The sequence below is a fragment of the Cricetulus griseus genome, chromosome 5 (assembly GCF_003668045.3).
Source record: "Cricetulus griseus strain 17A/GY chromosome 5, alternate assembly CriGri-PICRH-1.0, whole genome shotgun sequence".
Taxonomy (NCBI): Eukaryota; Metazoa; Chordata; class Mammalia; order Rodentia; family Cricetidae; genus Cricetulus; species Cricetulus griseus.
The window spans coordinates 180,136,811-180,154,245 of record NC_048598.1 but is presented as its reverse complement, the minus strand read 5'-3'; the positions used below and the strand labels follow the sequence as shown (position 1 = coordinate 180,154,245).

The window sequence follows — 17,435 nt, the reverse complement described above, 5'->3', positions numbered from 1 at the left end:
TGCTGTTAGTGGTGGCCGTGGAGACAGGTCTGAACATTGGGGAGCTGCCTCCTGTGTAGGTTCTGATGGGCACCCTCCACCATGTGTGCTGTGTCCTGCTTGTCCACGTTGTCCTGTTGTTGAGAATATTTTTCACACCTTATGTTCAATGTGTCTCATCTTGGGGTTGTCTGATTTTTCATTGTTCTTATAGGATCTTACAAAATCACAAGAATGATTGCGGTTTTTTCTAACATTTTGGAGAAGTGGTATGAGACTCCCTTACTCAAGAATTTTTGTCTTTCATGACGTAAGTAATAGTTAGGGTTCACATTTTGTGGTTCGTTGTGAGATTTCCTTCTCCATGAGAAGGCAGTCACTAAGAATATTCACACTCAAAGGGAATGCATTCTGGGTGAAGCTGCCCATTACTCACAATGATCTTCTGTTTCAGAGGTAAATTCTTATACTTGCATGTCTTCAGTCATGTGTTTACTTCTCTTTAGTGGACTCATGGACACTCTGCTAATGATCATGATACAGTACAAGACCGTTTGTGTGGTGGATTGAATTTTGTCAAAGCAGTCAAAGCTATGATTTCTGCGAAATGAATGCCTCAGTTAAAAAAAAATTCCACCACCAGATAGGCCTGTAGGCAATCCCCTGTTGGCATGTTAGCAAAATTGTAATGTCACAATTTCCTTTGTATTCTTGAGGAAAGAAATGGGGAATATTTCCCTTGAAACAGCGAAGGGGAATTTTTGCAGTAGACGCTTTATGAAGATTTAGGTAGAATAAGGCTGATCCTAGGAATCCATGATTCAGTCACACCTGCTACCCTCCCTCCTCAGCTTCTCTCTTCTGATGACCCTTTCTATCCCTCCTTCTCTCATGTCTTTCTATCCTTTCTCTCCTCCCCTCCTTCCCTGTCTCCATGCCAACCGTCCTGTTTCCTTAGTCTCTGTCTCCCCGTCTCCTTCTCACTCTCCTACATCCTCAACTGTGATATTGAGGGGCAGTCAGGACACAGAACTGCCCAGCCCCGTTTGCCTCAGTAGCATTCACTCACTGTGTCTCTTCCACAGCAATACATGGCTTGTCCTCAGACTTGAGGTCGTTCATTTGCAGATTCATGGAGTTCTTGGAATTGTCTCTGGAGATGGTGAATCTGCCCTTAACAGCATTATCATAGTAAATGTAACTACTGTCACCATTAATATATGCGACCCACTCCAGCCCCTTCCCTGGAGCCTGGCGGACCCAGTTGATGGCATAGCTACTGAAGGTGAATCCAGAGGCCGCACAGGAGAGTTTCTGGGACTCCCCATGCTGCACTAACCCTCCTCCAGACTCCACCAGCTGCACCTCACACTGCATACCTGCAAACACAATAAATTCTGGTCAGAAAACTGACACAGAAGCTATTTTTACTTTCCTATGTCTACAAAACCCATAGTATCTCCTATCCACTAATTACCTTTTATAGTAATAACAAGGAAAAACCAAATAAACCCCAAGTCCATGGTGTGTGGCCTGTGTTCAGTGCTGATCACAGAACGGGAGGACCTGGGAATCCAGGGCTGGGCTCCTCTGCCAGACTTCAGGGTCAGGGCAGGGCTGGTTTTCATGGGCACAGAGAAGCCTCATTTGCATGTCTTCCTGCTATTGCAGGCTCTGCAGGTGGGCAGTGCTCAGAGCAGATCTGAGACATCAAAGACTATGATGTCAGTTACAGGAAGTGACACAGTGTGGCAGTTACCAATGCAGCTTTCCCTTTTTAAGGGTTCACCATGTTCCACTTAGTTTTCTCTGTGTCTGTGAACAGAGCATGATGTGTGCATATACAGGCATGTCTCCTCAGTGTGAACATGAAATGCAATGGCTCCACACACAGTTTTCTTCTACACAATACCGCCATCTGTCCCACTGTCTGGGGTGGAGCTGGCTCTTCCCTGATGAGGTTCTTGTGCAGGGTCAGACCTTCCTACGGCAGTTGTCATAATTCCTTCTCTATGATAAGGACATGGGTTTTCTTATTTCCTTCTGTGTCATGGAAACTCAGGTTATCATTTTTCCTTCTCTGTGGCGAGAACACCGGAGTGGGAGTGTTTCTAGAAATTTACTCATTGCTGAGAGCATTGTTCTCAGGGGAATTTGGAGGTTGCAAATGTGAGATCCCCTGTCACCGTCTGTCTGCTACTCAGTGTTTGCTCTGTAGTCAAATTCCTATTTGCAACAAATTCACTTTTTTGCCTCCTGACTTTCTGCCTTAGATTCCTTATAATTCCTTCCACTGCCCTCTTCATCTTTCCACCAGGCAACAAATAAATAACTGTCTTTATGCACTGTTAGATTGTTTTTATATCCACAATTTATACAATTAGTATATCCAAGGCTTTTCATTAATATTTAGCATGCCTACAATTTTATATTATATCATTAAATGAAGTGCAGATGTACAACAACTTAAACAAGAATAGAAATATATTTTATATCAGAAATATTCTTATATTTGTATTAGTAAACAAATATCCATGTCAATGTAAAATATTTGACACTAGAAGTTTTATTTTAGTTCAAAAGTAGACTCAACAATCCACCCTTCAATCCAACCATTTCTTTATTATATTCTCTATTTTCCCTTCATAATGAGACCCCTTCAATTTAATCTTCTTTGTTCAGCTTTTTTCCAGTCAATGAACAATAACAACTTGTAACCACCCCTACTAAATGATGACAGACACCCATAACTCAATGAATGACCCAAAAATTCCCATCTCACTTCTTAAGAATGTGGGTGTTGTGTTCACTAGATGGCTTCGTGTTGTCTCTGAGCACAGGCATCCCCTATAGGATGCTGAGAAACCTGGGATGATGGTCAAGTCATGGAAGAGCTGGCTGTATCATTTTTGTTTATTCTCTTGTGATGGGTCTGTGTAGAGCTCATCTCAATTTTGGCTGGAGAGTCTGTGAGGCTGGGCCATCTCAGATAGCAACTCTGAAGCTGTTCTGCATGCAAAATTTTGAGGCAACTGTAAAAATATCTCTCTGAGAGGCTGGACCATCTGAGATACTCTTTATTGGTGTCTGGTACTTTTTTTTATGAAAACACAGAAACTTTTAAAGGTAGCATATATATCTGCTTTGACACAAGTATAGAATGTGCAGTTTGTACAAGTCTGCTAAAGGTGAATTTTGTTCTATGTTTGAGCAGGTAAAAGGCACCTGCTGAATTTATAAGTCCATTGGGCTGTATAACAAAACCTCTATCCATGCTGCATGAAAGGATGGAAAATAAAAAAATATGTTATGGGGACTCTGTACCCAAAAAGATATGTCATTCGTCATCCATTCTCAGAGATGTTTCTAGGTAGAGGGATGAGCATGCATGTCGCATGTAGTTTTTTATTTGTTTTATTCATGCTTGTAACCAATATTTTCAGGTGGTCACCCCAAGCCATTCTGATCTTCATTAATTATCAAGAAAATAATAACTTTAAAAAATTTTAATTTAAATTCTTTAATTACTACTCATATTTACATATCCATCACCTATTCCCTCACCTTCCCATGCTCCCATGGTCCCCATGAGCCCCCCCAATCCATCTCCCAACTCCTCCACGGGGATACTGAGGCCCTCCACAGGGGACCTTCAAAGTCTGTCATATCTATTAGGTCCTAGGCCCTCTTTGCTGTATCTGGGCTGCATTAGTATCCCTCCATAGGGAATGGGCTCCAATGTCCATTTATGCTCTAGGTATAAAGAATAGCTCCATTGTTAGAGGACCCATAGACTGTCCTGTCCTTCTGTAGGGAATCATTGTAGCCCCGCCTCCTAGTATCTCCTACAGGTGTGCCTAGCCACGCCCGTGAGGTCGTGCTCAGGGGAGGGCCAAGATAACTCAGAGAGAATTCTTAAGAGGCCACGAACACATGGAGCTGCTCTCTCTCTCTCTCTCTCTCATTCTCTCTCTCTCTCTCTCCCTCTCTCCACTCTAGCTTGCAGCCTCTGGGCATGCTCTGGCTTGCTTTGGGCTGGTGTTTATCTGAATAAAGAAATCTTAGCATTACTTCCTATGGATCATCACTGATGGCACTCAATAGCCTCCTAGCTGGAACACACTTTCAGAAGGCTTGGTTCAGTCAATGGTGTCTCCCCAGCTTTATGAATATGGTCTCCATGCCCTCAGTAGGTCAGGTCATCTGTTTCTTCTGGTTTCTGCAGCACCATCTTGGCTTCATTGCTCATCCCTCCTCCCTCTCCACAACTGGATTCCAGGATTATGGTTCAGTGCTTCGCTGTGGGTGCCTGTTTCTGCTTCAAACAGCTACTGGATCAAGACTCTAGGAATGGTAACCAAGGGAGACAACAATCTCATTATAGGGGAAGGGCATCAATGGCATCTACTCCACCACTGCCTGGCTTCTTAATGGGGTCATCCCTGTGGATGCCCTAACATTTCACCTGTGCCAGACCTCTCTCCATACCTGTACTGTCTCCCTCTATTATTGCCCTCCTTTATTGCCCTCCTCTATTCCTCCCCTGTCTCAGTCTTCTTGTTTCCCCCCTTTCTTCCCTTCCCACCTCCTTCCTCCCCCCCATGCTCCCACTTTGCTCAGGGGTTCTTGTTCCCCTCCCCTTCTTTGAGGGACTATGCAATCTTCTCTTGGGGACCTCCTTATTTCCTAGCTCCTCTGGCAGTGTGGATGTTAGACTGGTAATACTTTGCTCTATGTCTAAAAATCGTATATGAGTGAGTGTATACCAAGTTTATCTTTTTGTGATATTACAAAAAACGCTGCTATGAACATAGTGAACATATGTCCTTATTATATGAATGTGCATTCTTTGGCTATGTGCCCAAGACAGGAATTGCTGCATCTTGAGTTAGACTGATACCCATTTTTCTGAGAAACTGCCGTACTGATTTCCAAAGTGGTTTTACAAGTTTTCACTCCCACTAGCAATGGAGGAGTGTTCCTTTTTCTCCACATCTTCTCCAGCATAGACTGTCATTGGTGTCATTGATTTTAGCCATTCTGATAGCAGTAAGATGGTATCTCAGAGTGAAAACCATAACTTTTGTTTCCAGTGGAAACAAAGTCATAACCTCTTCCTCAGTGCAAAATATTTTTCTGGCTTACTTTTTTAAGACATTTAAAAATTATGTAGGTTGGCTTTCTTTATCAATTTCCATAATCTATGTCTCCCAGCATCTATTTTTACATTGGCATTAAAAAATTCAAGTCAACCAAGCATCATAAAAGATCCAAATACCTAGTGTATTTTCATCTCTTTGTAGCTTATTATTTTTATATTAATTTATCCTTTCTTTTTATTCAACTTCTTATTTATTTAATTTAATTTTATTTTATGTTCCAATCACAGTTCTCCATGCCCTGTCCTCATGCACCTCCAAGCCTCCCCACAGCCCCATTCCCTATCCACTCCTCCCAAAGAGTAAGGAAACCTTGCTTATTATGGTATATACGCATATTTACTGTATCTGTTTAAAGTTTTTCCGTGTCTGGAGTGTTTTACAAGTGCCTGATACATTTTCTGACCATGTGAGCCATGCTTTCAATCTGCTGTGCAGCTCTGCACATGGCAGCTTCTGGATCAAGCCCCCTGGCAGCTGCAGTGGGTGCAGCTCTCAACAGGACCTGCCTGATAGACTGTGGTCTTAGAAAGCTGTGTCTGACTTTAAGTTGGAAAGTTTGAACATATTTTAAGCTTTCAAAGTTTTTATGTGTAAATATGTCCCTAAATCTGGATTCATATGTAAATGGAATTTCATTGTGTTGATCACTCCCAAATGAAACATGGAAATACATTATCAGTTATGATATCTAGGCCTTTAGCTTAGGCTTGTTTCTAATTAGCTCTTATAACTTATATTAACCCACAGTTTATTAAATGCATTCTACCATGAGGATATTAAAGATTCCATTTGAGTCTGGCTGGCACCCTATGAGCCTCAATTATTCTCTTCTTCCTTTTGCAAAGAAGTTCTAACTGTGTCTCTTGCCTGGATATTGGCCATTCAGCTTTTTATTACATCAGTCATAGCAACACACCTTCACAGTGTACAAATATTCCAAAACACAGGCAGGTCTCTGACAGGTAGAGGATGGCAACATTCATGATTTTTTCATTTCATGTATCGGCTGAAAACAAACTCAACACTTCTTGAGTATCTGCTGAGTTTCAAGACAGTGGGACACAATGGTCTTGTGTAAAACAGACTTCCAATCCTAGAAGGCGCAGACAGTGTGACAGCAAGTGCCCGAAGTAAAACAATCCATTAGTATCGAAAACAGAGAGAGCAGTAATGTCTACTGCCATTAGAGAAATTCAGCATTGTCTCCCATTGTCAGGTCGTTTTTCCTCTCTCCTATGTAATTGCCCATATCTGTCTTCTTGTAATTAACCTATTGACACGCATTTGGTCAGTGTTCAGGATCCAGGAAAAAGCATCCCAACTAATGCATTCCTAGGTATTTATTGAAGGACATAGAATTACTACACACCCAGAGCTGTTGATTTATAGCTTCCCATATGGATAGAAAAATTTGCATGCCTGGATTTGTCTCACTGTCAGATAGAGAAGAATAATCTAGACTAACCCAGCACTGAAAGATTCTGAAACTTCTTTCATTTACTTTTATCCCAGTTTTTTAACCCAAGAGCTTAGCTAGAGATTTGCTGCTTTTGTTTTCCCTGGGAAGATAATTACAAAGGTAATCAGGCCATTGGCTCATGCTCAGGAGAGAGTAAACTTTACTGAAGCCTTGTAGGATCACTGAGGACAGAGCAGCTGAAGGGCCAGGTTCTGTTTCTTGTGCAAATTAAACTTAGATACTTTCTTTGACTTAGAGCCCTAAGCAATTGATGCTGAAAGCTTCTCCTAGCAGAAACCATAGTGAAAGTGCACAAAGCAGTCCAAATCCTGCTTGCTTGCATACCTCTGTTGCTCACTCTGTTGTCTGGTTACCTGATGCTCCCTACGCATGCTGGGAGAAAAGCAGCCACTGTGTGAAGAGACAAACTTTGCATTACTTGTGATTTTTACCTAACACAAACATTTAGCTTTTTAGCTAACCACCCAAAAGTCTAGGGTAGCACACTGGTGCCGCTTTCTAGATTTCCCTGACAATTTCATCTCTTAACTAACCGGCTTCCCCTTTAAGGAGTTCCCTGGACATTCATTATCCAATCCCACATTTCAGCTGACAATAAGGACTTACTCTATGAACATCCTTACCTGTCTTTTATGGTTCAAATGAATTCCAGCCCCACTAGGGCTGGAAAATTGCTGGTTGTAATGATATATAAAACTGAAAACATTTTGTGGCTGAGAGAAATAGACGAATAATAAGAAAACATGGATAGAATGATGATGTTGTAAGTAGATGCTTTTATCCCTATGATTTTGGTTCTTTTGCTATTAGGGGGTCCTTTTTAGAACCTTGAGTGAAGACTTAGAAGATGTTCTTCTAAAGTTTTTGATATGATCTCTGTGATGAAACAATGTTGTAGTAACCTCTGTAATGTAATCTAGTGAGAAAATACTCATCTCCTAAGTAAGCACACAGTCAGACATAGAGTCACAGACTCACACACACACACACACACACACACACACACACACACACACACACACACACCACATATATATATATATATATATATATATATATATATATATACATAGAGAGAGAGAGAGAGAGAGAGAGAGAGAGAGAGACAAACTTATAGAAGAACAGACATACAAAGACTGACAGATAGATGTGCATTTACACTTGATGTTATTTGAAAACATTTTCCAGTCTGTTACGTACCCTACTTAAAATGACAATACCATGCGTGATAGTACTGCACTATGACTCATTCATTCATCCAGCTACCTCTCTCTTCTTCCTGTCATCCTGAAGACCCTTCTGTCCCTTCCACTCTCATGCCACTTTCACCTGTTCTTTCCTCCACCCCTGCTTTCCTGACTTCCTCTCTGCTTCCTGTCTGCTCACACACAATTATATGGCTGGACACACAGTCTTGTCTGTGTTCTTCTTGAGCGACCTCCATAGTATCTGCCAGTGTCATGACAGAACTGTGTTCCAATAATCACAGCATGAGGATGCGTCCACTCCAGCCACACACATTCTTTTTCCAGTCTTTCTTTGGTAAAGGGCACTCACACCATTGGTTACAGGCAACTTACCATATTGGCTTAAATATCCATTTGGCTGGCGATTAGAGAAAGTTGACTTATGCAACCTCTGCTGCTCACATGCTTTGGACAAAATGAAGGATCCCAGTCAGAGGATGGGGGCAGGAATTTGTCTGTTCATGAAGATATTATCTCCCACCTCTGTGTTCCTGGGCTCTCTGTTAACCCGCAGACTCAAATCTCAGGTAAGAATGGGAACGAGTTGTTCTTGAGAAGAAAAAATAAGACTGATATTTTGAATGGATAAATACAACCATACCCCATATCAGGGAGTAGTGATGTTTTAAACACAATATATGTTAATCACAGTGTGGAATTCACATTTGAAGTATTATGATTTGAATCAAAGTCTCACATTACTCCCAGCACTGGATGAATTTTAATTAATGCTTATGTTGTGTATATGTTTCTGTGTGGGTGGTGTAGTGCTCATGGACACAAACAGTTGACACAGCCTTCTCTATACTCACATTAGTTCTTAAGATGCTGTGAGTCTAGTGTTTACAGTGTCTGGGTTATTTTGCTTCTTCCAGATCTGATGCTGGTCACCACACAGAATCCCTTCTGGCCTGTGTGATGATCTGAAGTTTGTTCAGGTCATATCACCTTCTGCATTTAAAAAAGCAGCTTTACCAGGACTATAAAATTAGCTCTGCAATTCAAGTTCTTGCTACACAGGACTGATTGAGTGGGATATAAACTCAGAACTTTGATCTTCATGAGTGAAAAAAGCTGGGTTTGGCAGCCAGCAAATTATCCCATCTTAGTGATATGGGAACACCATAATTACTTGGACTCACTGGCCAACTAGTCTAGCCAGGTGGTCAATTGCAAACACAGTTATAGAACTGTCTCGAAAATATGTTGCAGATTGACAGAGAACATCATATGTCAACACACACACACACACACACACACACGCACACACACGCACACACACAGAAACACATATACATACTTATGTATGTACATGGAGAGATGGAAGGAGAGAGAATGTCAAGGAGAGGAGGGTTTGTAGGGGGAGAGAGGAAGATAGAGGGAGAGACTGGAAGGGAGGAGACAAAGGCATAAAGCAGAGAAACGAATGGAGATATAATATAATGAATAAATAAAAAACAATTATCACTGTGACACGATCTGACAATCCAGGCAATGGTGGAGAGGATAACCCAAAAGCCCTTGCCCTAAAATGAGATTGATGGCTTCTCTTTATGCCATCCTAGAGCCCTCACCCAGTGGCTGATGGAAGCAGAGACAGACATCCACAGATATACACTGATCCGAAGTCAGGAATTTAGTTGCAGAGAGGGAGGAATGAAGAACGAAGGGGTCTGTATCAGGTTGGAGAAACCCACAGGAACAGTTGACCTGACAAGCGAGAGCACATGGACCCCAGATGCTGTTGGGGAGGCCAGTACAAGACTGATCTAGACCTCTGAAAATGGATGTCAATAAGGAGGCCTCTGCACTCCAGGGAGCCTCTGGTGGTGGATTAGTATTTTTCCCTGGTGCAAGAAGGGACTTTGAGAGCCCATCCCACGTGAAGGGTTACACTCTGGCCCTGGACACATGGGGAAGGGCCCAGGACCAGCATAGGAAGACTTGGTGGACTTTGTAGAGCCCCCATTGAGGGCCCTACCCTGCCTGGGGAGTGGTGGGTGGATGGGGTGGGGGCTGGGCTGGGGGTGGGAGAGGAGGGTTGGAGGTGAGGGGAGGGAGAGGGAGAAGGGACGTGAAATAAGCTTGCTCCCTAACTAGAACTAATAAAATAAAAAATTTGGTTTCTTTCACAGGAAAGGAAACACAATTTAGTAGTATGTTCAGACTGCTGTTTTCTGCTCCTCTACCTCCCAAGCAGTATTTTCTTGAATAGATATTTAAAAAGACACTGATCCAAAATAAATGTTACTCTTTTATCCAAAAAAACCAATTATTATAATGGAAAATAGGTATTTCAATAGAAATTTGGAAACTTCATGGAATACTACACACCACACCTATAGAGAGAATCCCTGCATGTGATATGGAGAAGCAGCCCAGACACAGAGGATTCCAGCCATGTTAGCCTCTCTGAACAGGCTCTTCTGTAACGAGAGCTCTGTGTGCTCTCAGCTACCCCTGTTGGTTCTGAGAACTCTGCAGGAAGATTTGTATCTGAGCTCACAGTAGCTTTCACTCACTGTGTCTCTTGCACAGTAGTAAGTGGCTGAGTCCTCAGCTTGAGATTGTTCATTTGTAGGAACAGAATTTTCTTGACATTGTAGCTGGAGGTGGTGAATCGGGCCCTCACAGTGTTGTCATAGTAGAATGTCATCACTATTATAAGTAATGCATGTGACCCACTCCAGCCCCTTACCTGGAGCCTGGTGGAACCAGTTCATGGTATAGCTAGGGAAGTTGAATCTAGAGGCCACACAGGACAGTTTCAGGGACTTTCCAGACAGCACTGTACCTCGGCCTTACTACACTAGGTGTACTTCACACTGGACACCTACAAGGACCGAGAAATCTGGTCAGAAAACTGTCACAAAATACAATTTTTCTTATTTCCTATGCCATAACAACATACCACATCTAATTTCTACTAACTAACTTTTCTAATAATAATAATAAAAGTCAAATGTGCCCAAAGTCCATGGTTAGTGGCCTGTGTTCAGTGCTGATCACAGGATGGGGGGACCTGGGAATCCAGGGCTGGGCTCCTGTTTCAGAGCTGCAGGGTAAGGGCAGGGTGGTTTTACATGGGCACAGAGAAGCCTCATTTGCATGACTTCCTGCTAGAGAAGGCTCTGCATCTGGGATGAACTCAGAGCAGATATAAGAAATCAGTTGCACTGATGACAGATACAGAAATAGACAGAGTAACATATCTCTGTGCACACATTCTCCATATGAAGAATTCACCACACTTTATTTAGTTCCTTTTCAGCAAACACCCAGCACACACTGTGTTTCCACACTGTCAAGTCTCCTAATTATTAGTGAGAAGTTAAAAAGCTCCACCCAGGGCTGTGTTTATAGATATGTGCTCAGTCTCTCCTGTCTGTGCTGGACATGGCTTCTCCCTGAGGTAGATCTTGGACAGGGTCATACCTGCCTCTAGCAGAACTCCTTCCCTTTGACAGTAACACTTGAGACTTTCTGGAATTTCCTATTCTCTGAGAGAGTCTGTCCTAGGACCACAGGAAGTCTGCAAGTGAGGCACTCTTCGTTACTGTTTCTCTTTCTCTCAGTGGTTGCTGTGGAGACATTTTTATATTTGCTGTACTCACTTTTCCACATCCTGAAGTTCTCCTTGTGATCAATTTATAATCCACACCCTGCCCTTCCTTTTTCTACCTCTCACCAGGGAATGCATTCCTGTCTCCATGTCGTCTTAGGCCAGTTTTTATTTCTTCTTATTCATATAGTCATCATGATGGGGACACTTCATAAATTTTTATAGCAACACAAAAACTTATGGCATTGATGCCTCATTGTTTTATTTTCCCCAATTCTCTTACTTCCAACCTACCCATCTCCTTTCTCTCTCACACCCATTATTTCCTTTCAAAACTCCAGTATTACCCTGTGCTTTGCTCCTCTTTTCCCTCACTTAAGATGTCTTCCTCTACATGCATAAACGTATGTAGTGGAGGGTTTGCTTGTCAACTTGACACAAGCTAGAGTCATTAGAGAGGAAGGAGCCTCCGTTGAGGAAATGCCTCCATGAGATCCAGCTGAAAGGCATTTTCTTATTTAGTGATCAATGACAGAGGGCCCAGTCCATGGTGGGTGGTGCCATCCCTGGGCTAGTGGCTCTGGGTTCTATCAAAAATCAGGTTGACCAAGCCATGGAAAGCAAGTCAGTAAATGGCACACCTCCATGGAGTTTGCATCAGCTCCTGCATCCATATTCCAGCCCTGCTTGAGATTCTGTCCTGACTTTCTCCAGTGGAAACACATGATATAGAAATGTACGTGAAATAAACCCTTTTCTCCTGAACTTGTTTTTTGTTCATGATATTTTGTTGCAGCAATAAAAACCTTAAGACAACATAAAATAAAAATAAATATTTAAAAAAAGATGTCTCACCCTGCCTTTTCCATTCTAGTTTCAAAGCCTACAAAACAAAAGAGAGAACACTCAACAGACACAGTCTCCAATTCACCAACTGGATTCTATGCATGGCAGGAACTGTCCTTCCCTGTCCTAATATTCTGTGTGATACCAGATTTCCAGTGTCATTCAAGTTCCTTAAAGGCTCAGAGATCACTGAGGAAGAGGAGGAGGGAAGACAGTATAGAGTGGAGCACAGGGAGGACTGGTGTTAAATGTTGTCTTCAGGACACAACACAGCTATCACATTCATGAACTCATCATGGCTGTTGTCACCCGTATAACCCTAACTGGAGTCAAGCATGCCAAAACTCTGTTATAGGTAGGCATGATGATTTCATGGCTCTATTTCTTACTGAGGAGCATTTGAAAATGTATTTTTCTGAACAAGAAACAGATCCATTGTATTTTTGAGGGTGGAGCCAAGGGTAGGATTCCTATGTTGCAGTCCTTGGCTCCACCCACATGCCCATATGGGCAGCCCCAAGTCTGCTTCAATAAGTATGAGGTAGGTAGAGCTCCATTTTGGAAGATGTGTCAGATTTTGGATAGAATAATATGACATAGTGTACTTTTATAGTATAAATGTGGAGATACTGAAGAGTAAAGAAAAATAATAAAAGCAGTTTAGTGATTTTTGAAGCAATAAATTCAGAAAGCAAATGATTAAGGGAGACTGCTAATTATAAGTGACTTTGTTGGTCACTTTTTCTGGCACCATCTTCCCATCGACCTAAGAACTGGTGGGGTCTTTCACTTACTTTAAAAAATCCACTTACAGATAATCCTACACATGATGTATAAACTATCCACTCACTTTTGCTTAGCTGTTACTTTACTCTAATGAGACAACATCTCATCAAGTAGTAATATGGGGAAACATTGCAGGACACATACCACTCTTGTACCAACTTTTCAGGGCTTATGCTGTAAGGACAGTTATTCTGGTGTTAGATAATACACATGTGTCACCTTTGTATCTTTTTCTTTATAATTCTCTAGAAGTGATCACAGCATATACTGAAGAGAGGATAATTTCAAGAGCCTCTCCATACATTGTTGTTACTTCTGTTCTACTTGAGGGGGAAATCTTCACCTTTTCCTATTTGTTCAATAATTTATTTACCTAAATGAAGATATGTGAATTCATTTAATTCATATTGTCAGACTCTCCCAGATAACTTTGTATTTTCTTGGTCAAAAGAGAAATCCTTGGGATTAGATCTGAGAGGGTTTGTTCTGATAGGTTTTAGGTCTAAAAATTGATTAAACACTTTTCCCTGCTCATTTTAGGAGCTTCCATGTAGGCTGATCCTCACCCTCACCTTAGGTAACATGATAGTGGATCCTGTGTGTTCAGGATCCTGTGGAGTTGTTCATGTCACTGTCATATGATCTTTTGTCAGAATTCTAAGAGCATAGTCAGTTTGGTCTCCAAATTTTCCTCACATACTATTGGTGTCACTGCAAGAGGTTTCAGAGCAGCCTCAGCCTCACATATACAGACTCTCTTTACCTTTTTACAGTGCCACAAGTCCATCATCCATTAACCTGGAGCCCACAGCCCACACTGCTTCTCTGAATGAAACTTCTCAGCTCACACTGGAGACACCAGTCATTCTAGTCAGCATCAACAGAGACTTCCAGAGCAGGAACTCTGGAGCCTTTTTGGGTAGCAAAAGCAATAATTGAAAATCACAGAACTCAGTAGCCTATGGGAAGGACCAAGGGGAGATGGAACCAGGACTGGAGCTGACACCAGCTGGCATGTGCACACTGAGCCTGAGAATCTGTAGATTGGTTGTGCAGGACACAACTTCAGAGGCATCATGACTTGGGAGTTTGAAGTGCCATCTTATTTTTACAAGGATGAAAGTGTATAAAAATGCAATCTGTAAAAATTATAACCAATTAAACAGTTTTACTGGTACCTCTAACTTTAGAACAAATAATCTATGGATATTTCAGTTTCCAATGTGTCTTTGAAAGTCAATTATATTTCATGGACTTGTGGTTTCTCCATCTCATTCAAAATAAAAGAGGATAAACTAGAGATTACTCAGAAGTCCCAAGTTTTCTATGAAGATCCATTTCAAACTCATTTTGAAATGTAAGTAAATCAAGTTATACACACACACATAAACATTAACACACACACACACACACACACACGTGACCACACACACACACACATACAAATACATGCACACACAAACACATGCACACACACACACGCACACACACACACACACACACATTAATACATAAACATGCACACACATGAACACTCACATAGACACACATATGGACACACACATGCACATGCACACACACATGGACACACACATGCACATGCACACACATGCACACACTCATGCACACACACATGTAGAAACACATTAATACACACTCATGCATACACATGCACACACACATGCACACGCTCAAACACACACTCATGCACACACTCATGCACACACATACACACTCATGCACACACACATGCAACACATGTACACACATGCACACATATGCACACACACTCATGCATTCACTCATGCACCAACATGAACACTCACATAGACACACACAGGTGCACACTTATATTCATGTGTGTAGATTCACATATATTGAACAAAAAAATTTTACACTTGATATAATATATTACAATTATAGTTATATCTCAATCTCTTTGATGATAAGATGCTAATCTGCAGCTTACAGGGTCTGTGGTAAATTCTGTGTTTTTCTCACGAGTAAAGAAATAGTAAGTTTAATAGAATATGACAGAAGAGGGTCCTCTAAAGGATTTCCTTGGCTGGAAGAGGAAACCACAGGGGCTGACATAAAAACACATGTTCATGAAGCATAGTTCAGAGTTCCCTAGCTTCTGAAGCAACCCCATACCAGTCAAGGAAGTCTCTGTTGGAACTCAGAGCCCCCTGATGGTCCTGAATGTCTCTGCAGGGAGGTTTTTGTGCAGGCTCACACAGGAGTTTCTTCACTGTGTCTCTGGCACAGTAATACATGGCTGTATCGTCATGTTGCAGACTGTTCAGTTTTAAGAAAACTTGGCTCTTGGCGGTGTCCCTGGTGATGGTGACTCGGGATTTGAGATTTGAATTATAATCAGTACTTCCACCACTCCATATTGCTCCCATCCACTCCAGACCATTTCCTGGAGGCTGGCGGACCCAGTGTACACCATAGCTGGTTAATGAGAACCCAGAGACAGTGCAGGTGAGAGACAGGGTCTCCAAGGGCTTCACCAGGCCAGGTCCTGTCTCCTTCAGCTGCACCTGAGACAGGACACCTGGGGACAAACAAATCACCATCAGTCATACAACCCATAACTAAATACCCGAGTCCCTCTCCTCAAACTCTGAACACTTACAGCTTGGAAAGGTCACCAGGGAGAGAAGCAGCACCAGGACAGCCATGCTCTGCTGGAAGTTCCAGTGAGAAGGAGATGGGGCTGCTCAGCTAGGCCTGGGCTTTCATTCTGAGCCTGAGGCTGCTTTGCATTGGGGGAGGATCCTGAGAGGATAAAAGGGGGCAAGGGTCAAGTTTCCCAGTTTCACCTACAGGTGTCTGAGATTTACTTTATGCTTCTCAGAGATACTGTGTGATGAAATATTTGGAAAAGTTTCTACTTCTTTGTGGATATTTCAATTCCTTGTAAACAGGAAATTATGTGATGCACACTGTGCAGGACTTGGAATGAAAGCATGAAGAGAGTCCACATGCACACTGTGCAAGCAAAGAGAGTACCATATCCTCAGTGCATATTGTTGTAAAATCAATTAGATTTAGTCACAGGATGTATTTTAGTTCTTAGTGGTGGGAAACCAGAATAATAACATTGTAGGAATCTTTTTTCTCTTAGTGTCATTTGAGTTAATGTTATTCTTACCACTCATCTAGAAAATTCAGCTTGTGAGGGAGCAACTCACAAACATTTAGTATACTTGATATTAAATGTTTATTCGAAAAGAGACATGAGGGAATTGGATTGCAGCTTAACCCTCTCTGGCCATGGTGCCACATTTGTGGGTCATGGTTTCAGAGAGTGATATTTTAGGTGTGTATACTTCGCCAAAGCCCAATCTCACAGTCTTTATATTAGTTAATACTTCCCAGAGGGACCTCAGAAATAGATAAGAAATCTCTCTCTCTTCATATTTAAAAAGCTTCATGGTCTATGGTGATTTATAGTAATTAAATAAATTCAGAGTAATTAAACAGAAATCATGTGTTTTCACTGCTAGGTAGCTCTAAAGACCCATGTTTTACGTGTGAGATACAAAGCCCAGAATTGTATTCCTGCAGTTGGAAACAATGGAAAAAATCATATCTATATCCACAGGAAACAATGGTACACATCAGAACCAATCAATGCACAGATGCGTTTAACTGTCCATGTTAGGGTCCCACGAAATAATTGTGCTGTCATCAGCTGTGTGACACGACTATTAGGTTGTGAATGTCAAAGGGAAACTATAATACTATCAGAGCTATAGATTTGGGGTTAAAGTAATCCTAAAAAGTCATGAGACTTTTCAATGACAGAATGAATGGATAATCAGATACACCCATGTCTGTCAGTGAGACAAACATGGATAAGAAATCTCAAATGGTGGCCATTAGAGTCTATAAATGCCTTTTTTTCAAAGCTTTGATAGTTTGCTGAAGTAGAAACATATCTCTGTATAAGAAGAACAGGTGTCAGGGTGTTCTCAATGTGAAGAGTGCCCTGACCATCCTGTTGAGCCCCCATGCCAGCCAAAGGGATGAAGAAGGGCATTTCATACTCATCACAGGAAAAGTCCATCAAGATGAAATCTCAATCCTGAACATCTAGGTTCCAAATAAGACGGCACCCACTTTTGTGAAAGAAACATTACTAAAGCTCAAACCACACATAAAAACCCACATACTTATAGTAGGAGACTTCAACACCCTGCTTTCACCACTAGACAGGACCACCAGACAGAAATTGAACAAAGAAACAAAGGATCTAACAGAAGTTATGACCCATTTGGGATTAAAATATAACTACAGAACATTCCATGCAATCACAAAAGAATATACCTTCTTCCTAGCACCACATGGAACCTTCTCTAAAC

At 41.7% G+C, this 17,435-nt stretch overlaps 1 gene segment (V, D, J or C); it reads right to left on the bottom strand.

The window, feature by feature from the left end:
• Positions 1-1,044: 1,044 nt before the first annotated feature.
• On the bottom strand, positions 1,045-15,749 carry LOC113838605. The segment is given in 3 exon segments: positions 1,045-1,358; positions 15,299-15,622; positions 15,704-15,749. Coding segments are annotated over 3 exon segments (684 nt in total).
• Positions 15,750-17,435: the final 1,686 nt, after the last annotated feature.